This window comes from Penicillium samsonianum (genome assembly GCF_028829775.1).
Source record: "Penicillium samsonianum strain IBT 33392 chromosome Unknown utg000004l_segment0_segment0, whole genome shotgun sequence".
NCBI lineage: Eukaryota > Fungi > Ascomycota > Eurotiomycetes > Eurotiales > Aspergillaceae > Penicillium > Penicillium samsonianum.
This window is the reverse complement of record NW_026643262.1, coordinates 342,434-369,632: the sequence shown is the minus strand read 5'-3', so window position 1 is coordinate 369,632 and position 27,199 is coordinate 342,434. Positions and strand designations below refer to the sequence as shown.

At 47.7% G+C, this 27,199-nt stretch overlaps 12 protein-coding genes across 12 annotated transcripts; 4 read left to right on the top strand and 8 right to left on the bottom strand.

Annotated features, from left to right (window-relative positions):
• Nucleotides 1-109: 109 nt before the first annotated feature.
• N7471_007042 (anaphase promoting complex subunit CDC23) lies at nt 110-2,397 on the top strand (the record flags this gene model as incomplete). Its single annotated transcript, XM_057279761.1, has 4 exons — nt 110-210; nt 271-994; nt 1,044-1,227; nt 1,286-2,397. The coding sequence occupies 4 exons, from the start codon at nt 110-112 to the stop codon at nt 2,395-2,397; spliced, it is 2,121 nt and encodes a 706-aa protein (XP_057134021.1).
• A 200-nt stretch (nt 2,398-2,597) lies between these two features.
• Nucleotides 2,598-5,835, bottom strand: N7471_007041 (ATP dependent DNA ligase domain protein; the record flags this gene model as incomplete). Its single annotated transcript, XM_057279760.1, has 2 exons — nt 2,598-4,635; nt 4,685-5,835. The coding sequence occupies 2 exons, from the start codon at nt 5,833-5,835 to the stop codon at nt 2,598-2,600; spliced, it is 3,189 nt and encodes a 1,062-aa protein (XP_057134020.1).
• A 947-nt stretch (nt 5,836-6,782) lies between these two features.
• Nucleotides 6,783-9,239, bottom strand: N7471_007040 (uncharacterized protein; the record flags this gene model as incomplete). The annotated part of the gene is made up of 10 exons (XM_057279759.1): nt 6,783-7,039; nt 7,106-7,260; nt 7,323-7,419; nt 7,469-7,573; nt 7,626-7,780; nt 7,828-7,936; nt 7,997-8,209; nt 8,262-8,401; nt 8,451-8,774; nt 8,824-9,239. The coding sequence occupies 10 exons, from the start codon at nt 9,237-9,239 to the stop codon at nt 6,783-6,785; spliced, it is 1,971 nt and encodes a 656-aa protein (XP_057134019.1).
• Nucleotides 9,240-9,810: 571 nt separating this feature from the next.
• On the bottom strand, nt 9,811-11,485 carry N7471_007039 (Glycoside hydrolase superfamily; the record flags this gene model as incomplete). Its single annotated transcript, XM_057279758.1, has 5 exons — nt 9,811-10,402; nt 10,451-10,853; nt 10,907-11,039; nt 11,098-11,363; nt 11,416-11,485. The coding sequence occupies 5 exons, from the start codon at nt 11,483-11,485 to the stop codon at nt 9,811-9,813; spliced, it is 1,464 nt and encodes a 487-aa protein (XP_057134018.1).
• A 1,216-nt stretch (nt 11,486-12,701) lies between these two features.
• On the bottom strand, nt 12,702-14,267 carry N7471_007038 (SF3a splicing factor complex subunit PRP9; the record flags this gene model as incomplete). The annotated part of the gene is made up of 2 exons (XM_057279757.1): nt 12,702-14,123; nt 14,178-14,267. The coding sequence occupies 2 exons, from the start codon at nt 14,265-14,267 to the stop codon at nt 12,702-12,704; spliced, it is 1,512 nt and encodes a 503-aa protein (XP_057134017.1).
• A 245-nt stretch (nt 14,268-14,512) lies between these two features.
• On the top strand, nt 14,513-15,268 carry N7471_007037 (uncharacterized protein; the record flags this gene model as incomplete). Its single annotated transcript, XM_057279756.1, has 3 exons — nt 14,513-14,543; nt 14,593-14,847; nt 14,910-15,268. 3 exons carry the CDS (start codon nt 14,513-14,515, stop codon nt 15,266-15,268), a joined length of 645 nt encoding a protein of 214 aa, XP_057134016.1.
• Nucleotides 15,269-15,279: 11 nt separating this feature from the next.
• N7471_007036 (uncharacterized protein) lies at nt 15,280-15,875 on the top strand (the record flags this gene model as incomplete). Its single annotated transcript, XM_057279755.1, has 2 exons — nt 15,280-15,802; nt 15,856-15,875. 2 exons carry the CDS (start codon nt 15,280-15,282, stop codon nt 15,873-15,875), a joined length of 543 nt encoding a protein of 180 aa, XP_057134015.1.
• Nucleotides 15,876-17,004: 1,129 nt separating this feature from the next.
• On the bottom strand, nt 17,005-19,113 carry N7471_007035 (WD40 repeat domain-containing protein; the record flags this gene model as incomplete). Its single annotated transcript, XM_057279754.1, has 6 exons — nt 17,005-17,116; nt 17,176-17,323; nt 17,381-17,861; nt 17,928-18,331; nt 18,391-18,485; nt 18,545-19,113. 6 exons carry the CDS (start codon nt 19,111-19,113, stop codon nt 17,005-17,007), a joined length of 1,809 nt encoding a protein of 602 aa, XP_057134014.1.
• A 2,896-nt stretch (nt 19,114-22,009) lies between these two features.
• On the bottom strand, nt 22,010-22,319 carry N7471_007034 (stress responsive a b barrel domain protein; the record flags this gene model as incomplete). The annotated part of the gene is made up of 2 exons (XM_057279753.1): nt 22,010-22,242; nt 22,301-22,319. The coding sequence occupies 2 exons, from the start codon at nt 22,317-22,319 to the stop codon at nt 22,010-22,012; spliced, it is 252 nt and encodes an 83-aa protein (XP_057134013.1).
• Nucleotides 22,320-24,157: 1,838 nt separating this feature from the next.
• Nucleotides 24,158-25,062, bottom strand: N7471_007033 (peptidase S15; the record flags this gene model as incomplete). Its single annotated transcript, XM_057279752.1, has 4 exons — nt 24,158-24,535; nt 24,611-24,699; nt 24,762-24,846; nt 25,033-25,062. Coding segments are annotated over 4 exons (582 nt in total), but the record flags the coding sequence as incomplete, so codon positions are not given.
• Nucleotides 25,063-25,076: 14 nt separating this feature from the next.
• N7471_007032 (uncharacterized protein) lies at nt 25,077-25,280 on the bottom strand (the record flags this gene model as incomplete). Its single annotated transcript, XM_057279751.1, has 1 exon — nt 25,077-25,280. The coding sequence occupies one exon, from the start codon at nt 25,278-25,280 to the stop codon at nt 25,077-25,079; it is 204 nt and encodes a 67-aa protein (XP_057134011.1).
• Nucleotides 25,281-25,958: 678 nt separating this feature from the next.
• N7471_007031 (hybrid NRPS/PKS enzyme) lies at nt 25,959-26,773 on the top strand (the record flags this gene model as incomplete). The annotated part of the gene is made up of 2 exons (XM_057279750.1): nt 25,959-26,024; nt 26,357-26,773. 2 exons carry the CDS (start codon nt 25,959-25,961, stop codon nt 26,771-26,773), a joined length of 483 nt encoding a protein of 160 aa, XP_057134010.1.
• Between the last annotated feature and the right edge of the window lie 426 nt (nt 26,774-27,199).

Genomic DNA, 27,199 nt, shown 5'->3' with positions numbered 1-27,199 from the left:
GAATTGTCGCAAAACGTCTTGATACACTGAAAGCTCCGTCGGCGCCACAAAGCTGTGTTTGAAGGTTCCCCGGAACACCTCCGCCTACCTTGCGACAAAGACATTCGTCATGGAAGGACCTACAGATGATGGAATCCGGGAGCTCATGTACCAGCTGGAAAATGCTGCAATCAAATGCTCTGAGCGATGCCTTTATCAATCATCAAAATGGTACGACTAATAAGCTTCATTCAAACAGGTCTGACGTGCTAATGATGTTGATGAACTCAGGGCCGCTGAAATGCTTGATTCCCTCCGGCCTTTAGATCACGAAGACACTGATCTCGAGTCTCCGATGGAGATTTCAGATCCTCCTCCCCCAGCAACAAATCCTTACCTCAAAGTGCGCGACCCTGTAGAAGCTGCCCTTGAAACGCAAGAGTCCTACAAATACCTGCTGGCCAAATCTTACTTCGATACCCGTGAATATGACCGATGTGCGGCCGTATTCCTCCCTCCGACAACACCCCCCGTTCCTTTGTCGATCACCTCGCCCAACTCCAAGCCGAGGCCATCGCGGACTTCACACAAGGGCAAGGACAAAGCTTCGCCGTTTCAAAGCTCAAAGACCCAGAAAACCCAAATACAGCAAAATCCATATCCCAAACTCAGTCAGAAATCACTCTTCCTTGCCCTGTACGCAAAATATTTAGCCGGAGAGAAGCGCAAGGAGGAGGAAACAGAGATGGTGCTAGGTCCAGCAGATGGTGGGATGGCGGTCAATCGGGAGTTGTCGGGTCTTGCTAGAGGTTTGGATGGATGGCTATCTGAACGAACCGCACAGGGGCTGGATGATCGTGGTCAGGGGTGGTTGGAGTATCTCTATGCTGTGGTCTTGTTAAAAGGACGAAATGAGGAGCTGGCGAAGAAATGGCTGATCCGCTGTGTGCATCAAAACCCATACCATTGGGGTGCTTGGCAGGAACTGAACGATCTCTTGGGCAGCACAGAAGACGTGAGTTATTCTTATCGAAATCTCCTTACGTCGGTACTAATTTTGTTAGTTGAAACAAATTCTCGAGCTTCTGCCACAAAACGTCATGAGCTTAATATTCTACGTCTACTGCAGCCAGGAGCTGTACCAGGCCACAGAAGACACATACAGGTCACTCTCCGAGCTACAGTCAATGTTCCCAGAAAGTGCATTCCTTAAAACACAACATGCGTTATTGTTATATCACTCGAAAGGTAAACTGCCCCAGCTCCACCGCAAGACGTGGTTGATGCGTGATCTAATATCATTCAGACTTCGAAGAAGCATCTCATATTTTCGAAGGCATTCTCGCCACATCACCCCACCGCTTAGACAGTCTAGATCACTATTCGAACATTCTTTACGTGATGGACCAACGACCTCAACTTGCGTTCGTCGCTCAAGTCGCAACCGCCACCGACAAATTCCGCCCAGAAACCTGCTGTGTCGTGGGTAACTACTACTCATTGAAATCAGAGCATGAGAAGGCAGTAATGTACTTCCGACGTGCACTCACCCTCGACCGGAACTTCTTATCTGCATGGACCCTTATGGGCCATGAATACATCGAGATGAAGAATACTCACACCGCCATCGAGTCGTACCGTCGAGCTGTTGATGTCAATCGCAAAGACTACCGCGCCTGGTACGGTCTCGGACAGGCCTACGAAGTCTTAGATATGTCTTTCTACGCCCTGTTTTACTACCAGCGCGCCGCAGCACTACGTCCATACGATCCAAAGATGTGGCAGGCCGTCGGATCCTGCTACGCAAAGATGGGCCGAGTGGAACAGAGTATTCAAGCTCTGAAGCGTGCATTGGTGGCTGGATCATTACAGCCAGATGATGGCGGGCAACCGGGCACCGGCGCAAACTCTGGCTCTGGGAGTCGCAAGATCCTTGACCCAGAAACACTGCACCAAATCGCGACACTGTACGAACGTCTCGGCGACGAAGAGGAGGCCGCTGCATATATGGAACTCACTCTGCAGCAGGAATCTGGCGCCCCTGCCAATGAAAGCCCAGATGATGACGACTCCTCTACCTCGGAGAATGGCGCTCAAAGTGATCCCGAGATTGAGCATTCAGGAGATGAAGACCCCGATCTGCTGCAACGACGTCGCCGTCATCGCAAGCCTCGCGTAAAAGCTGAATCATTTGCTATGCAGAACGATGACTCCATTGTCAGTGAGACGTGGAACGGTACCGGTGTTACAGCAACTACATCTAAGGCACGGTTGTGGTTGGCACAATATGCGTCACGGAACGGTGATCTTGACCGTGCGGACCAGCTAGCAAGCGAGTTGTGCCAGGATGGAATTGAAGTGGAGGAGGCCAAGGCGTTGATGAGGGACGTACGGGCAAGAAGAGAGGATGCAACCTAATTACATCGATTAAATGAGATATGTATGGATTATCATGATAGCGAAACATCCATGGATTTTACTGGTCTTTACGAATAATAGCTTCGGTTGTAATGCTCATTTTCACTTCGAGGAAACAAGACCAGCATTAGGGGTGGCTGTGCCTGTATGAATAGTGTTCACGTTTAGTATAACTGTCATTCGTAAGAGGAAAAGGGGTATCAATTATATACAACATGAGCTAGAGGTTCGATCGAGATATACTCGCCCAACACAGCAATGGCTGTTTCATCAAAGGTCATCTCAATCCATGAGATTCTTGGTCCACAGCGCGGAGGCTCTGTTGTCTCCTTTGTCAGGCCATAACAACGGTGATCCGATTCAGAGCCGGTTTTCTCTCTTCCGATGGATATCCCATCAGATCTCTTGCTGAGACTCCACGAAAGACAGCCATAGAAATTATCACGTCCAATATCTGTCCAAGTATCACGCAGGCAGAAACGAAGGTCATCGGGGCGTAGATCACGTTCCAACATGCTCGAACCCAAAAAGAATATGCTTCCCATGGAGGGGAGTGTACTTGTTCCAGTATGGACGAAACTGGAAAGCGTTGTTGCGAGACGGTGCATTTCTTTTCCTAGCTGAGTTGCTTTGGGGTCAAACAGGACAATGCCAAATCCTGTCCCCTGTGATGCGGCACAAGGGTTTGATTGTTGGAGGGAAGAAGCAGATTCATCAGAGCAGAGACACCGAACAAATTCATCCAAATCGCAAGATTCACGATCATTGCCGGGCTTTTCATCGATTTGAGGAAGTGCAAAGCTTCCCAGTGAGGTTTCAGGTGTCCATATCGGGATAGTTGTTAAAGGAGATTGGGGTGACATCTTGCGTTGCTGCGTGGATAATGTAGGCACCAATAGCTTGTCCGAAAGCCCTTCCTGCGCTTCATGTAATTCCTGAGGGTGTTTTTCGTGTGCGGAGATGGAACTGGCTGCCCACTTGGGACGTAAAAAGCCTGAAGATTCCTGGGATGCGATCTTTCCATCCTTCTGGCTGGAATGTTGACGAGACGACAGGTTCTCGTTGTCCACAAGTATGCTAGTCTCAAGAACAGGATTATTATCTTCTGTGGGAAGTATTGTCTCATCGATGTAGACTAGAGGGGACAGTGGATGGTCATTGCATGATCGACCATGGCTGTCTTTTCCTATTGAATCTTCATAAAGCCCTTCCATCAATGGACACGCGTCCATAAAGCTTTCTCCAGAAGTAGTGGTGGCCTGAGGAACCTGGGATGGCGTGGAATTCGTCTCCTCGTCCGTGTCTGAACAAGTCGCTTCTGGGCTTGGAGATCGCACAATATATTGATCAAGTCCACTCCCAACCTTCAGTCGTTTTGACCATTTCTCGCGTTCTTCCAGTTCATCCGCAGGCACAGCCCGGGCCTGTTCTGCCGCAATCAGCAGTTCATGGAAAGAGGTACACTCTTCCAGCGTTCGGTCTGAGTGTATCTTCAAAATCCGAGGAAATCGAAGTGTGAAGTATCTCGCGCCAGACGGTTTTTCGAATCCACTGCCCAGCATCTCGACGACGAAAGGGACCTTGAACAAGGTGGTTGCAATGGGAAGCGCTTTGTGCCCGTAATCGATGTGAAAGCCTTCGAAGGTTTCAGGTTGACATGCATAAAACTGGCCGATTTGATTGAGGGTTTGCATGGTCTGAATGCTCATGCAACGTCGGTTAATCACATCAATGATTCGGAAACGTGGCAATACGTTGCCCTCTTTGACATCCTCTGGGTTCAGAAGACAGCCAACAAAAAAGTGAGTCCATTTCAGCCCTTTTATTTGCCCCAGATCAGGAGCGTCCCGTGTGTTGTAGCTACCTCCGATCAACGCAAGGTCTAATGTGTCTCCAAGACCGGGTATATAATCTTTCTTGAGTTTGATCCATCGACCAAACATATGATCCACACCAGTGCAGTATATCGGAAAATAAGGCTCGTCAGAAGCCTTCAAGACAAATCCCTCCCAACGTTTAGTAATTGCTTTCTCGAAACTCTTTTCGAGCCGATGGTAGCTATCAACTCGGTTGAAGTCCAGAACTTCCTGATATGCGAGCTCCGCTCGGCCTGGGATGATCTTCACCACTTTCTGTAAGAGTAGTCGTCTTTCCCGATGAGGCTTGGCAAGGCATACGTCGTTATCAAGGAGAAGAATGTCAAAGAACATGATCATCAAGTGCTCGTACGGTTGTGGTCTGTATAAATCAGTAAAAGACCCATAATGTAAAAGGAATCGTCATTTACGGAGAATCATTATCGACGCCAATCATGGCGCCTGATCGTGGAAGAAACCTCCGAATTTTGTTGAAGTCCATCGGTTCACAACTCTGGTCATTCCACACAAGCAGTTCTCCCTCGACAATACAACGGTGCGCAAATTTACAATCAGGCAATCCAGTGCGGAGCGATTCTTCTATCACAGGTATGATCTTATCTTTATCTGCGGTTGAGTCCTTGCCACTTTTGGAGAAGATCTGAATGGGGCTATACTTGTTAGAGAGGTCGACGTGGATCTGACAATATTCACCATCGTATTTCCGTTCAATGCTCATTCGACGACCATTGGCCATTTGATGACAATGTTTGATACTCCGGGCTTTGTAGTAATCGGGTCGTCCCACCTTGATACCAGGACGAGGGCGCATATGTTGTAGAGCAATGGTGCTTAGACTTTTGGCTGCTTGGGGATCCGGGTTTGGAGGGAAGTGGTTTATTGGGTCGGAAGCGAGCATCTCCAACGCCCCTTCGAAAGAGTTCTGAAGCTGGAGGAGTTGCGGCAGAAGAAAGTGGAATTTCTTCAGAGTATACTGTTCTGGGAACACGATGGGAGAGTAGCTTTTGAGAATCATGCGAGTGAGCCATTTGGCGTCGCGGCTACTTGATCGGCGGTACAGTTTTGATAAAGTCTCTTCAACGTCCACAGCCGTACGAGTCCGACGGACCAGAGGGCCAGAGAAGCGGCAACGTGATGCAATCATAGCCATGGCGCTATCGATTTCCTCTACCGACAACTCCTGGCCGGCCGGAATGTAATTCTCGGCTTGCCGCATGACAACCTCAACACACCCCCCGAGATCAAACCCACCAGGACTTTGCCATCTATTGAGTTCGGAAAGTCGCGACGATCCCAAGCCCAAACAGCGCCCGATGGCTCTAGATAGCTGCAGGGCTTGCAGCCAGTATACTCGGTCCGTTCGTTTTTCGGGGAACATGCACGAAAGCAACGCCACACGGTCTGTCTCGGCATGATGAATTGTCCGTTCATGTCGAGAAAACCACTGGGCGACTGTTTTAATGTCCGGATTCTGGTTCCTGGCTCCCGTGGATGCCTTGGCCGTTTTGCTATCGTCCAGGTTGGACAGCAGATCACACAAATGAGTGAATTTGAAGCCCATGGCCCATGTCCACGCGAGTCACCCAGTAACTCAGCATAAAACAGTGGAATAATTTGAGGTGTAGTGAAGTCGGTCAACACGCGAGGCTCCCGGGGTCGAGACTTCCCCGTCCGAACGCGAAAAGAGGAAAGAACGATGACACGTGAGCACGTGACCACTTTAACCCCATTTGTAGAACTATTCGAAGTAAATTGGGGTGACAATGAAAAGGATTCACCTAAATTCATTTCGGGGGATTTTTAGACTAAAGTATCCAAACACAAAATCTTCCCACAGACACGGAAGTAGGAAATAGAAGGCCAGCATATTTGATATCAACTAACGAACGATTATAAAACCCGTGACTTGATCCATTGTGCAGTAGTCAAACCATATGCGATCAGGCATTTACACCCAAAGAAGACATCTTCCGCTTGAATATCCAGCACTCGATAGACTTTGGGCACTGGGATTGATTGTATTTCTTCTCCCTCCCCAGCCTTGGCAATGAGGTCAAGGATATTGGCTTCGCATGGTCGTGAATTTATCCCTCCTTTAAGGATCAATGTTTGTGATAAGCGCACAATCCGCGTCCATTCGTAATGATGAATAATCGGTGCTGTGTTGAAGAGTTCGGTCAAGGTTTCTGAAACGAGGGAGATATCAATGCCATCGAGGGGGAATCTTTCGGGGTCTGGGCCTTTGACACTAGCAGGCTAAGAGAAACATTTCATTAGCCGGACCAAAGCGGGCGTGTAGTTTTGAATATAGCTAGCGGCATAAACTCTAACGCGTTCACTAATTATTGACTCTCCTGGTTTTCCCTTGGAGACTCCCGGGGAGGCCAGGAGAGAGACCTATATGAGCTCGGGAATGAATGTATTGAGACACGACCTCGGAAATGGGGTCACGTAATCATGCTCTATCACATATGGGCATGGGCATCCATCCTCAACCAAATCTCATACTTAAACGATCGTTTTTAAGAAGTTCTTCTGTGCATCTTCGGTATCTGTTTTGCAATTTTCCACAATTTCTTCCAGCTCGTCACATACCTCCGCTGCCTTGGCGCCATGAATCTTGACCTGTCCTACTTGAAAATTGTCAGGCGTAGCAGTGCCATGTGTCAAGTCCCAGAAACCAGTTTGCATGACGGGATCAATGAAGAAGTCTGGTGAGTCTGTTCGGAAGTGCTCTTTGTAGAACAGGATAGATGAAGTCATGACTGGATAGATGAAAGGTCAGCATTAATCCATAAACGAAACAATCAGTAAGGATGTAATGAATGTACCGTGACAGGAAGCCAATCTCTCCTGTGAATCTTTTCTTGAGATTTCCATCTTCATTCGTTTTGAGAAACGATCCACTTGAACGGCAACGAGAACATTGTTAAAGGAACATGTTTTAGCTAGAGAATCCTTGAGGAACTCGAGATTCTCAACCAGCCTGGATCATTGAAGATGATTAATATTCGCCGGAGAAAGTTGTAGCCATGGAGTCCAACCTACCATTCGGCTTTAGTCTCGAAATTGTCCACCCCTTTCGCTCCGATTGATTTCCATTCTCTAGTGGCATCTTGTAGGCGGTGATACAAATGAACAAGCTCTATCACGTAGTTAGTAAAGCAATATGCAGTGACATATGATTATCTCACCGTCTAGAGAGCCGAGAGTTGCTGATATGGTATGTATGGCTTTCCCATCCTGATTCGTGAAGACAAGGGCTTCAGACCCTACTATCTCGATATCGAGTTCAAGGACTGTAACTGTGAGATTGGATCATCTCACACTTGATCTTTGGAATTCGCTTACTGTTTTCCTTGAATACCACCGCCTTGTTGTTATTGGGTTTGGTTCCACACACAAGCATGAGAGATTCACCCTCTACAGGATAATCGAGATATAGATAGGGATAGATGTATGACTTTTCAGTCCCATTCGCGTACCCTATTTGCACGTTTTGAATCCTATCCCAGTTAGCAAAACTTATATACCACTGAGTGTTCAGGTATACCTTTTTTGATAGGGCGAATGATGATAGAACTGGTTGGAAAGGGCAAATGGAAGATCCATGCGTTGAAGATATCGGATACCATAGAGATGGTTTAAGAATTTCTCACGATCTAATTAATGTGAGCTGTGAGTTGTTCTTCCAGATCTTCCAGCTTGAACACTCCTCCTACCTTGGAGACTGTCAAAATTTACGAGCACCTGTTGAGACCCTGGGTTGGATTTCAATGCAAATTCTTCAAGGGCGAGATTGAACTGCTCATTATCATCACGTTTGTCAAGCTCGCTCAGGGGACACACGCCACCCTTAACGTTGCATTGAGCAATGATAAGACTGCATTTCCCTACTGGGACAAAAAAGCGCTCGACCGGTTGTATCATAAAAGCTGCATAATGTCAGCAGTAAACATAATAGGCGGGCAAAGACTTGCAACTCACATTCTTCCAGCTGCATGAAATACAAATCTCCAGGTGTGGGCCCTTTGAATAAAATATGTGCTCGAATAGGCGTAAGCATCTCGTTCGCTGGATGTCTCTCCCAGCTACAGAAGAGGCTGATCTTCTTCTGTCCGACAGATCTAAACAGGGATTAGACATGAATGGATAGAAACGTAGTAAGTGTCTCACATTTCACATATACAAACAAGCCCTGGGCTGTTGAGATCAGGGGCATCTTTGCCTTCGTCCTGGTTTATTCCGAAAATGCCGGGATCAGTCCAGTCAGTGGTATTTGGCCCCGGGATGACGTATGAAACATCGGCCGTGGAGCTCTCTGCATCTGACTGTGTATCTTCGAAATCGCTTGTTTGCGAGGTTGAAGGGTCTGCCTCGAAACCCGCTAGCTTCTTTCTCCATGACAAAGGTGTCCGAGTCGTGGGAGCAGCGGGGGATGTGAGTAGTAACTTCTTTTGAAGTTGAACCACCACATCTTCAATGTTGCTCGTTGTGGTACTTTTGAGTTTTATTAGTAAGTCCCATATTGAGAATTGTGATCACATACCTCGTCTGAACAGACAATAACAAATCTAGCGAAAGCTTGTAGCTCTCGACCTTTCTCAATGAGTCTTGGATGTCCTTCTCTTTGAGCGTCCACTTGACTTTCTTCTTGAGTGCCTCGAGTCTTGAGCTTGAAACCAGTCCTTTCAAGGACTTTTCCAGCTGTAGATACGTATCACCACAGTCATCCAAAGTAGTGTTGAGTGCATTAAGCCATTCTGAGTTCTTTGCGGCTTTGGCGGACTGGAATTGTACAATTTGTTGGATTTGCGATAGAATTCCCCTCACAGCGTGGACCTCTCTCGAGAGCGAGTCTAGCTCTTTATTGTTCTTCGAGTTTATGGTCTGGATGATACCGACGATCTGGGTTGATATGGTGATGAGACCAGCTAAAGAAGCGGCGATAGACAGGGGGTCCATTGCGGGTGTTCTTTGATAGAGCTAAGAGAGTAGTGTAATGCAGGGTATCCGGACGATTCATTTTATTATACTCGTGGCATGTAGATCCGCGACGGGACATAGTACTCGCTTAGACTTTGAGGCTGTCCTTGGCGACCTCGTATATGCACAAACACGGATGGAGTATTTTTAGCGTGTTCCTTTCGCGCGTGATTGTGCTAAGCCCACCAAACCCTGAGTAGCCCATCACATAGGATATTTTAATTTTGTACTCCGTATAAGTGTTCCGTAAAAATTCCGGCGGGCCTTCAAACAGTACAAATAGAGACAGCCCTGGAGATGACCACCTACATTAGCTAACCTTTAGGCCCGTAGCTAGTCCGGAAGGGTAAAGTTCAACCCTAAATCCGACGGACGACCGGCGGATTTTAATACGAGACCCTATGCAGATTAATTCTATATAGAATTATGGGCCACATAACTGTTACGTTGAATCTAGAAGTAGAAAGGCGCTGGAGACCAACCTATACATTGTAATTAATTTGATACTAAATTATGTTAGAGCTTGTCGATCCATCTTCCATCGGACCCATCACACCTCTCCCCTGCCAGCCTTGTGAGCTACAACAGAGTCAATCTCTTGAGCCCTGGGATCTGAACCTGGTAGTTCATTCGGTGAATCAGTATGGGCTAATTCAATCGATGGAGCAATATGACTAGCACTTCCTGTAGCGAGTGTCTCTGACGTCTCTGCCGTCGAAGATGAGGTTTTCTTTTGTCGATTTCTTTTCCGTCGACGCAAGCAAAAGTATAGGAAAATACCAATGACAACGAGCACCACACCTAACACAATACCAACACTGATTCCGGCCATAGTACCAGTTGATTGCTTGGATCTCATGCTACTACTGGGCCTAGCGCTTGTACTAGTACTCTCACCCGTAGCATACGCCGCTTTGATGTTCGCAAAGTCAAGACCCGCAATCGTTGGTAATGCGGCGCTGGGGTTGATAGGCCAGGATGAATTGATCGATGTGGGGCAGGAAGGAGTGGAAAAAGTAGATGGAAGTTGGGTATTCGCAGTCATAGCAGACCACTGGCTTTTCAAAGCATTGTAGTCGGCCAGCGTTGTTGGCGTACTAGCACCAGAAGTAGTGTATGAGACAAGCCCGTAGTTCCTCGACCTACTTGATGTTAATGTTTATCAAACGAGAATCAGGGACGCAACTTACTCTTGTCTCCACTCGTAGACGATTGCACCGCTCCAAATACTTGACAGATTAGACTCAAAAATCGCGGACTGGTCCCCAAAGAGCCGCGGATCAGGCTTGTTGCAACCATCTTCAGAGAAGAATATGGGAACCGCTAGGCCTTCAAGCTTCGACGTCAATTCGTCGTAGCCAGACGCGCTCACGGACGAATTGCCACACCACTGGTATCCATTGACTGAATAGAAGTCGATAGTCTCGTCACTGTTACCTCCGCACACAAGGTATTCTCCTAACGCTTGCATGTAGGTGTACTCTGCACTTGTAGCGTATCCAATCGGTATGGGACGATACTGCCTGGAAGCAGTATAAGCTTTCATATCTCGAGCTGCAGCTTTTAGATACGGGGCTAGGTCGACTGTAGAGCCTATTTTATGCATTCAGATTGTGTAATAACAGTGAGCGGTGGGTTTTTCATACCTTTATTCTCAATATATTGGCCGGTGACAATTTCATCTCCAATAAGAAGCCCCAGGAGATTGCTGTACCCAGCCATTGAGTCAAGAACAGCCGCGTAGTCTTTGAACACGTCCATTTGCCATGTGGAGTTGGCCTTGAGGTTGGAGATGTTAGTATCCATTCAGAACACATGGGAAACCGGAGATACGTACTATATTCGAACTGACATCCAATCCTGTCATATTCAAAAGGGTCCGATCCCATTGATTTGCCATGTTCGCAATAATGTATATTCCATTATCCTGGAAAATCTGCATGCATTTATCGTGGCTCTGAGTTGCATCTGTATAGTACACATTGATAGTGTTCGCCCCCAGTGCCTTTATTAAGGGTCCATCGATTGCGCACTGGCTGGCTCTTGAATCGGCCAACACGTCGATCGGAGTCGAACCAGAGCCCTTTTCGACATAAGCGACACCTGTCTCAGACATGTTGGCTTTGTATCAATAGCACAGTTCGAATGATCTTACCTTTAATCCGAAATCGATGGCCACTACTCAAGAAACCGTTCCCCGCAACCGAGACAACAGGCAGTGACATTGTCTCGAGGCGCAACGAAGACGCAACAGAATTAACAACTCGAGATGGTAAACACTGGAAAGATGAGCGGAAGAGAAGTGAAAAACGAGGGGATCATATCCATATCCCGGATGCTACATAGATATCTATGCTTTGCCTGACCAAGACTAGTGCTGACCTGTCCATGCCATTTTTTAAAAAATTACATCAACCCATGATAACGAACCCCTTTCTTCCGAATACAGTGACTGTTTACCACGGATGTCCGGGGTGAATCAATGATATTATACGAACGACCCAATTGCGGTTCAAAGAACATTTTGTAGGCGATACAAGCCCCACTTTCCAGATTCGGAGGAAGTTAGGATGGACAAACAGTGTGTCAGATAGGAACCCAGGCGTAAAATTATATCCATCCGGTGCGGTATAGTTGCAGTTAACTTCTGCCAAGGGCTCGATCTGGTTTACAGTTCCAAAATGCAAACGGTACAGTGAGCAAGTCTGTACTGTCCTTTCCGTGACATCTTGGCATTCACTGCCAAGGCCAAGCGTAGTACGGAGTAAAGTCATCGAGGTCGAAGTCATCTGTGGAGCATGTTAGCTCTTCGTGGTTAGGCCTGTCGGACAGGCCATTTAATATCGCAAGCTGCAGCCGTGGGTCAGGTATTTGATAGGCAAGCGAAGTTGTGATTCGGTTTTCTGGATCCTGCTCCATTCATTGGGATAAATAAACGTCGTCAATGGGGGTAGTAAAGGCTATCCTATCAGGAGCTCGAATGCGGTGCGATGGGAAAGCAATAATCTGTTGAGAGAATGGACCGATGGCAACAGCTAGGACTGTCAACGCCGCGCCTATAGTCACCAGGCCTGGTTTCAATCTCTAGACAGCTAACCTCCAACGCCCCCCACGGACCACGGCTGGCCTGATCCAGGACCTGCATATTGTAGACTAGGTAGGAATGAAGCTGCTTGTTTTGGGTTTGTTTCCATTTCAGTTGACCAAGACAGGCATGGCGGCTGGAGACTGCCGTACTATGAGCTCTAGTTGTAATCGGACAATTGGGTGTTTTATTCGTAACAGTAAGTTTGTGGTAGAATCGAAATAACAGGAGCCCATGAGCCGGTTCAAACCTCGAAGTGGGTTTGAAGACTATGTATTCGCCGAACACCTAGCCATTTGTATGAAATCAAGGACGCCAGGTGGGAAAAAAAAAGAGAAAACATAAAGCCCTCTCCTTTAGAGAATACCCTGCTTTTGCAAATCCAAGTAGATCCTTTCGGGCATAACGTTACCCTCTGCATCCTCCATTTGAACGACATTATCCCGTGAATCTCGGTCCTTCTTCCGATCCTTCTCAAGCTGCTCCCAAAGAGACATGGCCTCATTGATACTGGTGATCTCACGGAAGAGATTGGTGTTGGAGGTGATGCCGAGGCACTTCAATCCGTGGACGTGGAGGTTTTCAGAGAAATGTTTGTCAAATGCTCGTCGACCCATGTAGGTATAGTTTCCGCAAATCTCACACTGGTATTCGACACCGAGTCCATGGAGCTTATAGAGCCAGAATGGAATAGGTTTTCCATCCCATGCCAGTGGCAATTTCAATGGGTTGTAAACAATCTCCTCGTCCTCTTCCTCCGATTCTTCGCCGGCACGAGGCTCGGGGCCCGTGTGATCGAGCCCAGCCTGCACAGCTTCCCATTCCATTTGGCGTTCACGTTCGGTCATACCTTGTCGGCGCTCAACATTGATTCTTGTCGCTTGTCGCTCCTCGCGCAGGACATTCGTCAAGGATCGGATTTGGTGTTCGCGTCGTGCAACTTCGCGCTCCTTGAGGCTGTGGGCTGAAGACGTGACTTGAGATGATGATGGCTTCTCGTCGGATGTGCCTGCTGCTTTGCGGGCTTCTGCCGCTCGAATGTGTTTCTTGCCGGTCAAGTGGCTCCGGTACACGTTCTCGTTCTTGAATTCCTTCTCACAATCTGCGCACCAAATGCCCTCGCCGGTCCCTTCGGTCGCGGGGCCAGATGTACCATTCTCGGACTTTTCTTCTGTCCAGCCCGGGACCTCCTTCGCAGCCCATTGCTTTTCGAATTCCTGGTCAAAGCTGGCGAAAAGTTCGTTCAAGGGTTGCAGCGGTTGAACTCTCTTAATAAAACTTTCGAGATAGCTAGCAAGCTCACCAACATAGCTGAAGTAACGATCGGAGATCTTGTCTTTCCGCTTAATGGGCATGGCTGGGGATGTAAAGGAGTCGAAGATGTCGAGAAATTGGACGTATGACAAGCGCTTAACCCCGGGAAGGTTCAGGTAATCTTCGTGAATAGTTGTGAGATCCAGATACTGTCCAAAGCCTTCTTCGCCAGTGAACATATTATCGATTGCGGTGCGGGGAGCTTCTCCTTCGCCGGTCTGACGGCGTATGTATGCTTGCTCGAGGTTCTCGATTAGTTCGTTCGGGTAGCGCTTGTGGTGCTCTTTGATTTCCCCCAGCTGCTTGTAGAATTCCTCGAATTGGTCGCCTGTTGAAATGGACTGCACTTCCTTCTCCCGCAGTCCATCAGCATCCTGATAGATCTCCAATAGTCGCTGGGACTGGCTCTCAATTCTGTCTAGGAACTGGGAGACTTCATGGTCGCGTGCCAAGCGGCCTCGAGCCTGATTAATGATATATTAGAAAACGTGACTGACATTGTTCGGCGGTATACTCACATTTCGGGGCTCGTCCGCCACGCGATCAGCGATAGCCTGTTCTAACCGCTCTAGATCCTCGTGGATGAACCTTTGATCTTCGAGCAACATATTTTCAATATGACTGCTGCGTAAGAAACTGTTTTTATCGGCGCGCAAAGAGCGATGACAAAGTTTCGTGGCGATCGCAAAAGACGTTGGCAATTGGCAGCTCCAACTTGCGGGAAGGTCATGTGACCCGAACCTTTCCACCGCGAAAAGTTAGGCCGGTTGACCTCACTTACTTCTTAAGGTTTCATTCTTTGTGAATCCCGATATCATTTATTATCTGCCTTTGAAATACTGACATTTACATCATGGCGGAAGGAATCGACAGACGCGCCGAGGGTATGTGGTTCCAACCTTGCGCAATATTCAGTATGCTAACAGCAACTAGAGCGCATGGAGTTCAACACCTCCAAGGAGGTGACGGTTGCGCCGACCTTCGAGGACATGCACTTGAAGGAAAGCCTTCTTCGCGGAGTCTACGCTTACGGATACGAATCGCCTTCGGCTGTGCAATCCCGTGCGATTGTTCAAATCTGCAAAGGTCGCGACACTATTGCCCAGGCCCAGTCCGGTACTGGTAAAACCGCCACATTCGCGATCAGTACCTTGCAAATCATTGATACTGTTGTGCGCGAGACCCAAGGTATACATTTCCCCATCCAGTCCGATCAGATCCAATCCTAACCACGATCCGGTTTGTAACAGCTCTGGTCCTCTCCCCGACCCGTGAACTCGCAACCCAAATTCAATCCGTCGTTATGGCCCTTGGTGATTACATGAACGTTCAGTGCCACGCTTGCATTGGAGGAACCAACGTTGGCGAAGATATCCGCAAACTCGACTACGGCCAGCACGTTGTCTCGGGAACTCCTGGTCGTGTGGCCGATATGATCCGTCGCCGAAACCTGCGCACACGTCATATCAAGATGCTCGTTCTCGATGAGGCCGATGAGCTCCTTAACCGCGGTTTCCGTGAGCAGATTTACGACGTTTACCGCTACCTCCCCCCGCGACGCAGGTCGTCGTTGTCTCTGCTACTCTCCCCTACGATGTCCTGGACATGACCACAAAGTTCATGACCGACCCCGTCCGTGTCCTGGTCAAGCGTGATGAGTTGACACTGGAGGGTATCAAGCAATACTTCATTGCTGTTGAGAAGGAGGAGTGGAAGTTCGACACACTTTGCGATCTGTACGACACCTTGACTATCACCCAGGCCGTTATTTTCTGCAACACCCGCCGAAAGGTCGACTGGCTTGCCGACAAGATGCGTGAGGCCAACTTCACTGTCTCCAGTATGCACGGCGAGATGCCCCAGAAGGAGCGTGATAGTATTATGCAAGACTTCCGTCAGGGAAATTCTCGTGTCCTCATTTCTACTGATGTCTGGGCCCGTGGTATCGATGTCCAGCAAGTCTCTCTTGTTATCAATTACGATCTGCCTACCAATCGTGAGAACTACATTCACCGTATTGGTCGATCTGGACGATTCGGCCGCAAGGGTGTGGCCATCAACTTTGTCACCAGCGATGATGTCCGCATCCTTCGCGACATCGAGTTGTACTATTCGACCCAAATTGATGAGATGCCAATGAACGGTAAGCCAATCAGCTATAATATTTGTATTGCAATGCTAACGATGATATTCCAGTTGCGGACTTGCTTTCATAATCTCCTTTGCCTAGTATTGTGATTGCAACATCTTTTCTTACGCTAAAAGCGACTTGGCTTCATCCCTTCTGGGATCTTCTGCAAGTGGAGTGCGCTCGCATTGTCGAATATGACTCGGAATCCGGCACGATGGGTTTGAGGGAAATGCAAGGCCAGCTCTAGCGTGGAGGAAAGGGATAATAACATATTTCAGTAAGTCGAATTACTGCCACTCATTCAATTAATTCGACGCCAAAGCTAACAATTTGAGGTAGTTTTCAAGAATGCCAACCGATTTGCACACCCCAGGAGGTGTTTACGATTTTGCTTATTTCCAAAATTTCGGGCCTCCGGCCTAAGTAGCAGGGACTTTTTCTTTGTTTTCGGAGTTTCTTGTTTTACTTTACTTTTTTGACAATAGGAATTATGAATGATGGAATCAGTTTTACTTTCGTATAATGTGGCCCTGCTTCTTGGCCACAAGTCTTCCTCTAGTCTGACGACATGAATTTGACCCAGTAGTGAGGAAAGGCGACGACAGGGAGAGATACCTACACGAAAGTTGGGGGTGCAATATTTCAACTGGGCGTCAACAAGTCTGTTGCTCTATGGCTGCCCCAGTTAATTCCTACCGGATCGAAGCTCTACATAGGGACGAGGAAAATAAATAGTAGATTAGATTCAATCAAAGAGACTTACAACAAAACATGGTTCAATCAGAGATGACGACGAAAGCCCCCAAAGCAAAACCCAACTCAGAACTGGACCAAAAAAAGGGCACAACATATATACTCCTCAGAACCCAGAAGGAAGATACGGACCAACGCCAGCTTCCTGTATTGAAAGAAATAGATGCTAGCTGCAGAGAGTAAACAGCATAAGGAGTGAAAGGGGAACTCAGACGATGTATATGCGCAAGACAGCATGATGAGGATATGTCGTTCAGTTGATGAGAGAGAGAACACAGAAGAGAATTCAAGAAGAACAAGAAAACATTGCAAGACAGCAGGTTTATCGTCTTTCAATCCAAAGCTCCGGGGATGTTCCCTCAAGCAGATACGGTATCATAGGGAAACTAAATAAAGACAGGCAACGAGCGTGAACAAAACTGGTGTCGGGGTAGTCATGGTCGACGTGTAGTACATGGATATCAGAAAGCGGATGTTGTCCTCAATGCGCTAGTCCGCGTAAAGCCATTTGAGTGTATCCCATTACGTTGAACTGGTCCTGTTGGACGGGATCGATTGCTCTCTCTCGACCAGCTAGAAGTCTGAGTTAGCGGTGTTGCTCAATGTGAGACGAGGGTGAGAGTGATTCTTACATTCGTACTGCACTGTCGTCGCCTGCTGATGCGAACATTCCTGGGTCTGCTGGGTTCCATGATATTGAGTTCACGCATCCGGAGATATGTCCCTCCAGAGTCTCAACGATGTTGCCGTTTTCCTTGTGCCAGATGTAGACTTTCGAGTCTGGAAATAGTTGAGATAGTTAGTAACGATACCAGAAATGAGATATTGAGATTTCACCTTCACTTCCGCTGACGACAAAGTTCTCGGCTGCACCTCCGAACGTGCTGCGAATCACAAACTCGCCTTGCTTCTGTCCCTTGAACTGACGGACAACAGTAGTGGTTTCCATGTCAACTAGTTGGATCTCGCCCTCGGCCAGGTTTATAAGCACATGCCGCGAGTCTTTGCTGATAGCAACCGAGGTCGGTTTGCTCGGCAGTGGGAGACAGTAGTCTTCTTCGTATGTAAGCATGTTGTACACATGAACCTTCGCTTCTGTGTCGGCAGCAACCAGGCGTCGTCCGTCGGCGCTAATGGCACAGTCCTGTACACGGAACCCGCCTTTCCACGTGTATAAAGACTGACCGCGCATGCTCCAGTGGCGGAGCTGTGATTCAGCATCGAGAGAGGCTGTCACAAAGGATTCACCATCTGCTGCCCAGGCAGCTGCAGTCACCGGTTGACGGTGGTGGTTGATGGTGAGCAGACAACGACCGCTCTAAATCATGCACAGCCTGAGTTAGCATATGATTATGGATTTATATGAGATTGTAGAAATCATTACCTCAACGCTCCATACGCGCGCCTTCTTATCTTGCGAGCAAGTAATTAGTTTGGAGTCATCTGGGCTCCAACTGGCAAACGCAACTCCGTCCTCGTGTTCCGTAAGTCTGTGAATGACACTAAAGTCTGTTGTGTTATAGATGAGCACATTATGGTCCTTCCCAGCAGTAACCAGCTTGGAGCCATCGTGAGAAAACTCGCAATACCATACTTCATCTGAGTGTTGAGTCAAGTCCACAATGACGTCTAATGGGAAGTCGTTTCGGTCGCACATGTGGTCAGAGTAGAGTGATGGAGAGTCGGCGGTATTATGATAAAAGCAGTTGTTGATTTGAGTCTGTTTGACGTGATCTAGTAAGATGGCCAGGCGATGTTGCGGGATCATGACGGAGGGAGAAATGGACTCTGCAGCTGAATTAGCAACCCGGTTACACCACAGACATTAGGCATTAGATCAGGCTCACTTGACAACTCGCCAAGTAGTCGTTCACGAGACGAGCTAACGGAGCCATCCCATCCCGTTTGGGCATGTAAGACCTCTGTCGAGCACATAAGAAGACTAACCAAAATAACTGGTAAGCAAATCGTGTTCTAAAAATATCTATAGATGGGCAATACCTTGATAGGGCATGTAGACGCTCAATATCAAAATTCAAGGGCGTCAGTTCTTGGCGAAGGACGTTGAGAGCTGCAGCTAGATCACGCGCTTCTAGCAACTCGAGGAATTTCTGTTGTCGGAGGTAGAATAGCATCTCGTTCCTATCAGCCTCCTCTGATAATACCAGGGTCTCCTCTTGTGGGGATTTCCTGTCGATCTGTTGTGAACCGGCATTTCGAAACGATTGAATCAAGATTCTCTCGGCCTCTGACCATCTTCCGCCCAACACCGCACCCCGGAACGTTGCGACCCCTGACGTTTCCAGTTCATAGCCGCTCTCCGAGCTTAACTGTGATGCTGACCCATTATAACCCAGCTCATACAGACTCTGTATCAAAATCCGCGTCACCTCCTCCCGGTTGTGGCCGTAGTAAGTAGAAGACTGGGGTGGCCTCTTAGAGCCATTTGTTTGAGAGCTCCCGTTGGTTGCCGCTTGCCCATTCACACCAGTCTTCCTCGATTCCGATGCTTGTGGTTCGTTCGAGGTGTCTACGAAGCCATTTTCTGTTGATATTCCGTCGGGACGCATGATTACCAGGCGCCTGCGCTTGGGGGAAGGAGATCGGCCGTCCGGTCGGCCAAGACGATGGCTGGGGTGATTCGGAGATGCAGTCTCACGTGCTATTCGTGGAAGGTGTCCGGTCCCCGCCGATGAGGGACCAAGATTATCCGGGCTACTCGAAAGGCGGCGGCGACGGTTGGGCCGAGGGGTAGATGAACTGGGTGGTTGAGATGCGGCGGACAGGAACTCTGACGTTTGGGAATCGGGATTCCCTACCGAGGCGGGAGCTGTATTGATGGGTAAAGGAGAATCAGGGTGGTCGGAGGTGATAAAAGGGTGATGCGGTGATGAATTGTGAGCCAGTTCGACAATATCTTTAGATCTGCCCAATCCCCTGGCTCTTTGGAAGAACCAGGTGAGCAGACCTCAAGCGGTGGCGGGTGTCCGATAAGTAATCGCCGGGAGCTCCGTTGGAGAGGGGCGATACAGTTGTCACAAGGTCAAATGGATGGTCAGTAGCTTGAGCTAATAGTCACAGATGTAACAAATGATCAAAGAGCTGTAGATCTTTAGAAATCACGCGGTTGTAATGTTCTCCGCTTTGAGTTGGGAACTGGTTGGGGCTTATCGGGGAGAGGGAGAGAGATAAAAGAGATGGAGAACTGCCAGCCCACGTCGGAAGGCAATGAAAGTTCAAATGTCAAATATGGAATGTCAAATATCAGACGCCAAATTTCAAATTTCAAACGTCAAATGGTTGTCGAAAGTGAAGAAAAAAAGAGGATTGGGTTGTTGGGTAGCTCAGGTAGCTCAGGTAGCTCAGGTAGCGGAAAAGGAATGACCCCATCTAGAGCGAAACATCATGGACCTCTACTATGTATACTACATGTGTATAATATGTACTCCCTTACTACACTTCCTGGGAGAATTTTGCTATTTCACATTAATGATCGACATTCATACCCTGGAGAAGCTATATCTGTAGATGCCAACGAAGTAATAGGCTATATACCAGCGGCGAAGTCGTCTCCTAGTTTGGGGGGAGTCTGGATATGTTAAAAGGCGCCCGGCTATAAAACAAGGGGCTTATATCTCGCAAAGACGTCGGTGACGAGCTTTCGGAGTCATATAGGCCTAAGCACAGACCATTTAAACCCGTATATTGACAACTGTAGCGATTTACCGTACGTTATTCTACTACTAAAAAAGTAGTTGCTCGGGCCATTCGGGAAAAAGCGGGTGAAGTCGTATTCTATAGAATGGCTACTCTAACACAGAAATTGGGATTCGGTTCGTTACCTGTGACTGAAGTGCTATTTTGTTCCTTAACGGAAAAATTACGCATGAAGCACCACTTAAGGCCCGAAAACCAGGTAGCTATCGATCTAATACTGCCACATTCGATCCACTATCACTAGACTTCGTTCTTCTTCGGGCACCAACGCTTCCATATCGTTGTGGCTTCCCACTTCAGCATTCGTAACCACTAGATCGGTCTCACCTTTTTGCAGGCCGAGTATATTCCAGGGAGCTGATAGGGGAACAAGATGTCTCCTATTTTTATCAGAAAATGCGCGTATTTTGCTTTCTTGGGTAAGCCCTTAACATATAGACGAGCTTTGAAAACGCCTTTCTTCGTACTAGTCGATGACCTACTAAGGACTTCTTCACGGGGCGGTTTTAGCTGTAAAGCCAGCTTCGTAGAGCCACTCACGCTGGGAGCAACACCAAAAAAAACACCGACGGAGACTAGAAACTCGGGATTAGTTAAACCGAGAATGACGGTATGGATATATATATCATTGGCTAATTAATTAGCTATTGGTTGTTGTAGAGATATCAGTCTTGTTTCTCTCCTCTTAACTCTCTTGTCAAATTTAAAGAGAGGGCATGCTGGGATGGTCTCAGTACCAGGAGAAAGCAATAGGGTGGATGGATGCCAGATTCAACACTGTTTTCAGCTCCCAGGCGCCAAGTGGATAGTTCTTAAAATTCAACATATGTAGTTCATAGAGAAGGATGGGATACGTGCTACAGCTACATTAGATGCTTGCAGTGGGTATTGTGTCACTGTTTGGAGTTTGCGCTGTCGATCTAACATGTAACTATGGAGTATGTGTTCTGCTGTTCTACTTTTTACGGTCCATGGGTGGATATACTTTGTACAACATATACTGGACAGCCCAACCCCATATAAAGTGGAAGCTAACCAGCCTTTCTCACCCTACCAAAGATACGTTGTACATATATACTAACCTATTACAGAGGGTACTGCATACAATATGTGACCTGTTTGACCCATTCCTCTGCTTGAAAAAATCAGGGGTGGCCTGACTATGTAGGCCACCATGGAATAACAGAGGGAATCTTTGACGAGCGCCATGATCCAGAACGCCATAGATTTACCTGTATCTCGCATCATTTCTGTCACATACCTCTGATTATATAGATTCAAAATCAAAGGTCTTACACTTTATCTTGAATAATGACAAGAAGCCTTTATGCAATACACATTCCACTGGGCCTTGTTTCATCATTTCTATTTATGGCCCGAATATGCCATATCCAGTAATAATTGTACTATATAGGTCCATTAAGCCGTACTCCATCCTCGATACTATCTCAGTATGAAATGTGTGTATTCTTATATTATTCTTCACTCGGCATCAGCTTATTCGCCTTTCTCATTAATGGAAGTTTCGTTGCCTGGAACTTTCCCTGCCAGAAATGACAGGGGACCAGAAGCACACATATACTCGTCCTCGAGGTCGACCTCGAAATCAAAGCGGCAGAGGTCTTGATCGAAGGGGAACATGTATGTCGTGACACTGTCGATAATTAGCCAGAGGATTAAAGACAGCCCTGGACAGCCAGCGAAATGCCTAATCTCCTCCTACCGGTTATACTGTTCGCTCGCCTCGTATTACTCCAATGCCGCTAGGCTCTCATGATAACTTATCATGGCGAATTTGGACCCTTTGCTCAGTTCAATGCGAGGCGTCAATGAGGGGCCACCCACAATTAGGCGACCATCTTTCACAGATGGCAGGTTTTTGAGCTTCTTGACCTCGAGCACAAATGTGTCTTTGTGTTCTTGAGTTACCTCGGGTTTAAAGCCGAAGAGGATTAAAATCTCAGCATGTTGGCGGAGAGGGGCTACAGTCCAAGAAAAATCAGGTAATGGAAAACCGAGTAGGTGAGATTCTAGACTAACTTATGTGAGTGAGAGTCATCTTTGGAAGACCGGTTTCGATGTATTTCTTGGATGTTTGATTTGGCCATATGGGCTTTTACTTGCCCTAGTGAGGGTTAGAAGGACTACAATGTAAGTTATATGAAAGTTCCGACTCGGACATGAATAATTGGTTGGAACTCTTACATGGTGCATTGGTTCCTACTATTCCTCTCTACAGGACCCTCAGTATGTAAAAGGCGCCTACCAACCCGATAATGAAACTCTTTGTCTCGATGTGGTGTTTTCCCAGGTACCAATTCCTCAAGCCAATATCCCTCGACATCACGCCCGTCACACTGCTTAGTGTCAATTATAAGTTTTTACTCTTGGAGCCCAGTGAAAGAACCAGGCTATAAGCGTACCCTTGGTGTTTTTCTTGGCTATGCATTTATATACATAGAACTTGATCTCATCGACACACTTCGTCCTCAAATCTTCAATATCGACATCGCCAAACCTGCCGATGCTATTTTCACTCGAAATTGCGAGTATTGCAGAAATTGTCCTTTCGCCGGCCTTTCTCGTTTACCCTCCATTGCTTTGTATTATCGGCAATGCCGTGGTATTCATCCTGAACACCTTTCGTTTGAAGGCTTATGTGACGGGGAGCGTGAGAATTTATACCTATGTAGGTAGGGATCTTATAGCTGACAAAGTTTGGTAAATTTCCGTGGTCTCTAATAACCGAGAGAGAACAGATTGATTAATTCCTCTTAGCTTTGACAGAAGGAATAGAAAAGAAACATAGAACGTGGACCGCTGTAGCAAATGAAGCACCTAAAACCATCCCTAGATCTTTTCTGCCAATACCAATTACCACATCCGCTGCTTGAACAAATGCACCGACAGCGATGACAGAAGCTACCGCTGGGCCGCCAAGATAAAGTGGGAGAATTCCAGTAAGTATTGCCAATGGTACAGCGCGCACCGCATACATGCGCTGATAGAAGAGCTCGCCATTGGTAACATGAAGTGAGCCGGACAGAGATGCAGGGTTTGCAGTGGAAATTATTGCAGCTGTTGCGGAAGAAAATGAGGTGAACGAATTCAGAATAAGCAAAGATTGTTGCATTGTTGATGGATAATGAAGGATTGATTGATGTGTTCGTAAGAGCTATTCGGCCTGTTAGCAATGTACCTGATATTGTTTTGGTATCTGACTTGACAAACCTATAGGCAACTTATCTAATAGAATTTAGGGATATCAAAGCCAATGTAGGATAGTAGGATAGAGAAGTTATATGAGAGCAACAGGTGGCTAATATCGGGGTTAGTCGGATAATAACTCGGAGATAGTGTGCCTTTCTTGGTTTTGAGACTTCCGTGAACCCGTGGCCCTGGGGACCCGTGGACAACCCGAGTGCTGACTGAGCATCCCATGAGTTCCCGAGGTCCCCATAAAGCGGCACCCCGATCGGGAAAATCGCGACCGCCCGAAATTTGGAATGGCAACATACCCACATTCATGATATATTTCACTCCCAATGTTCCTTCAATAGTTGACTTGGTGCAGACATACATTCATACAGCTCTCTCGACTTTCCCGGTAAATCGTTGCCCGAGTTAAAAGATGTTTGGCAGCTACGGGGAGTTATCCGGCCCGGTTGATTCAAGACAGGTTTAGTAGATGATCTGCATGGATTTTGCGTTTCCATTCTTCTTCTCTGGGAAACATATAGCTATATATAGTTATTCTACTAACACCCGTGAATTGATTGGATATATCATCACCCAAGCCCCTCAGAAGGCCAGCCGCCGCTTCAAAATGATATTAACATCCCCAAAGATCCAATCAAGATGCCCCTTGCCCTCCAAGATGTGAAGCTCCTTAGGCTCCTATATCTGCTTATAGCACTTGAGCTGGTCCTCTGTGAGACACGACACGTCTAACTCGGGCGTAACCATTATGGCTGTCGGGAAAATATACTGGACGAGGTTCAGGATATTCCACGACAGACTTCTGTAGTAGGCCTGGACGGAAATGCGGTTATCGACAGGTACTCCGAGGCGCTCGAGGGCGGGGATCATCTCGGCGGCGATCTGGAGACTATTGGAATACTGCTGTCCTCGTTCACGTAGCGGAGATATATAGAATCTTCGCTTTCCAGGCGGCTGGTGCGCTCGTGTATAGCCAGCTTGAGGATTGGCTTGCGTCGTTCCGGGATACCAGTTGAGTCGATCAAGGGGCGCGAACGCGATCGTGGCGGCGACTCGCTTGCCGTGGTTGGGTCAGCCGATGAGGATGATTGGGGTGGGTAGTAAAAAGGACAAAGACGGGGGTGAACCTACGTATTCAAAAGCTGCTACCGCAAGAGTAACATTGCCACCAAAACACAGACCCCAGAGCGCGAGTTTGGTATCATCGACCAAAGGGTTCTCTTTGAACCAGGTCACGGCGTATGTGAATTTTCAGCTGGGGGCGACCTCAGATTCACAAAACTCACATCATTCCTAGCATTTCCATCGCTGGCGCCTAGGCTGCGAGGATCATAGAGAAGGCAGGTAATGCCACATGCGGGAGATACCTAGCCACGTAGGGTGAGCCCGTCGAGAGTTTTGAACTCGGCATCAACGCGGGGTAAGCGCTGGTCGTCATTATGTTCTTTCAGGAAAGACTTGAGTTGGAGATAGAAGATGAGGATGAAGATGGTTGCAATTAGGGGCTAGTGTGGTTGTATAGGTAAGAGGCATGTTATACAAGGAGTAATTACTACGCGAAGGCTGATATGGACAAGAAGTACCCTGTGATAATCAGTTAACTAGTTAAGTCGGCACCCGAAGATTCGGAGAGCAACTGCAAAGCCGGAATCTTCCAAGGTTGGCGTCGTGGTCGGCGCTCGGCGATCGGTCCGGCCCGGTCCCTTGACAGATCGGAGAAAACCTTATTAGCCCCACCTCCAGTGTTTGCCCCACCACCATAATCAGTTGAAAAGCTCATCGGGGACCTCAGCGAGGCCATTGACGCAGTTGCCCTCGAGCAGGGCATCGCGGTATCCCACACCACGTCAGATATCGCAAAGAGCTCGGAAGTCAATTTCATCCATCCCTACGTAGCGAGGGAAATCTGAAGTATGTTTGCGTCTAATGGCCTACAAAGCGTTGTCAACCTAGCGCGCCCCCAACACGTAACATTATCTGTCTTGATTTGTGCTTTTTTGCCAGCCTCGGCCATTGTGAACAAGGACGTCGAGGACCTGGCCATCGGTTCGAGCCTCCCCGGACTTCGCATCCTGGCCAGGTAGCATATTTCCGCCGACCTGCAGGTTCCATAGAGCGTGTCGAGGCTGTGGCCATCGGCAGCCTTTCAACAGTAACAAGCAAAGTAGGAGACACTAGTTTATAACTTAGCCTAAGTGTCGCTATTCTAGGAACAAATTATAGAGGTGGTATTGTCCCCAGGCTAATTAGTAATACGCGTGATTTAAATATGCGACCCTAACTACTAAAAAGCTTTCCCCTCTTATATTTGTTAATCAGCTCTACGTAATTCACTACTTTACTATCTATACTTTATAAATCTATCCCACGTCCAACCTGAATGAATGAAAATTGCACATGTTGCAATCAACAAACAAGCCCGACGAAAACCAAGATATAACATCAATTTTATCGATCAATAACCAATCGTTCTTTTCAAATGAAGGTCCATAGCGCTGGTCGTGCAATCTCTGATACGACGGTATACCTTTTCGACCAGAGTAAGGTGTGCCATGGGAATTTTCGGTCCAGTAACCTTCACCAAAGTGCATTAATCAGAATTATAGTTCGTATATCTGAATTGTGGATCCTACACGAGCAACGCCGTACAGGCGAAGGCTTTCGCGATAAGCAATTGGACTTCTTTATCTGCTTCTAGTCCACTACATCGATTGTCGGAAGAATTGCTCATTCTGCCTACGCTGTCGCAAACCATTACAATGGCAAGTCTCGTCCAGCGGCGACACGGCTGGCTCCGTCCTTCATCCACATCGCCATCCCGACAGGCTTCGGATACATTTTCCGATGTGATTTGAGCATGCCGACACTATTCACAAGGCCATCCTTCCGCGGTTCGACAGGCAGTCGGAGACAGACCTGCACGAGATGCCTGCCGAGGCCATAGTTGCTGGACGTCCTGGCTCGTACCAGACCCAAGAACAAGCCGCTGTTTCCATCAGCGTCAAGGACCAGCTCGCCGCGGCCGAGGACTATGCCGAGTGCTTGGTCATAGTAGAAAACTGCTTCACGCTGGCCCTGGGCACTTGCTCGACTTGCTCGAGATCGACCCCGAACAGCTGGGCTACAACATGGTGGTGGCCAACCTGGGCATCGACTCACTCGTGGCCATTCGGACCCGGGAGTGGTTCCTCAACGAAATGTGCCGAGGATGAAGGTCATGTCGGACAGCTACTCAATGTCGCGCGCATGTGCGACGATGTGCTTGTGGACTGCCGGAGGCTTCACAAGGCTTAGTCCTGTCCCCTGTGAGCGGCCCCTGCGCAGGAGCTCCTTGACTCGGTCCACCTACCCTCCAGGGTTGAATGGCATACTTACCGGTTATGGAAGGTTATCCGAACATCGGCGGAATAATGTTCCACAAAGGACCAACACATTTACACAAAGTACTAGCAAGGTTTTCTTTTCTGCGCTTCTCATTCGTCTATTATTTCTTACTTTCTTGTATCTTCCCGTTTACCGTTTACGCCGCTTTTCTCTTGTTTTTTTGACCGTATTTGCCTTTATCCGTCAGCGTTACTTTTTCCGCAATAGTGTTTTTCCGGTCATATCTATACAGTATCACATGCCCATGATACTTACACGATGCTCCATATGATCCGATCCATAGTTACATGGATGACCACTCCATTACATAATTTCAATAGGAAAACCCCTGGAGGT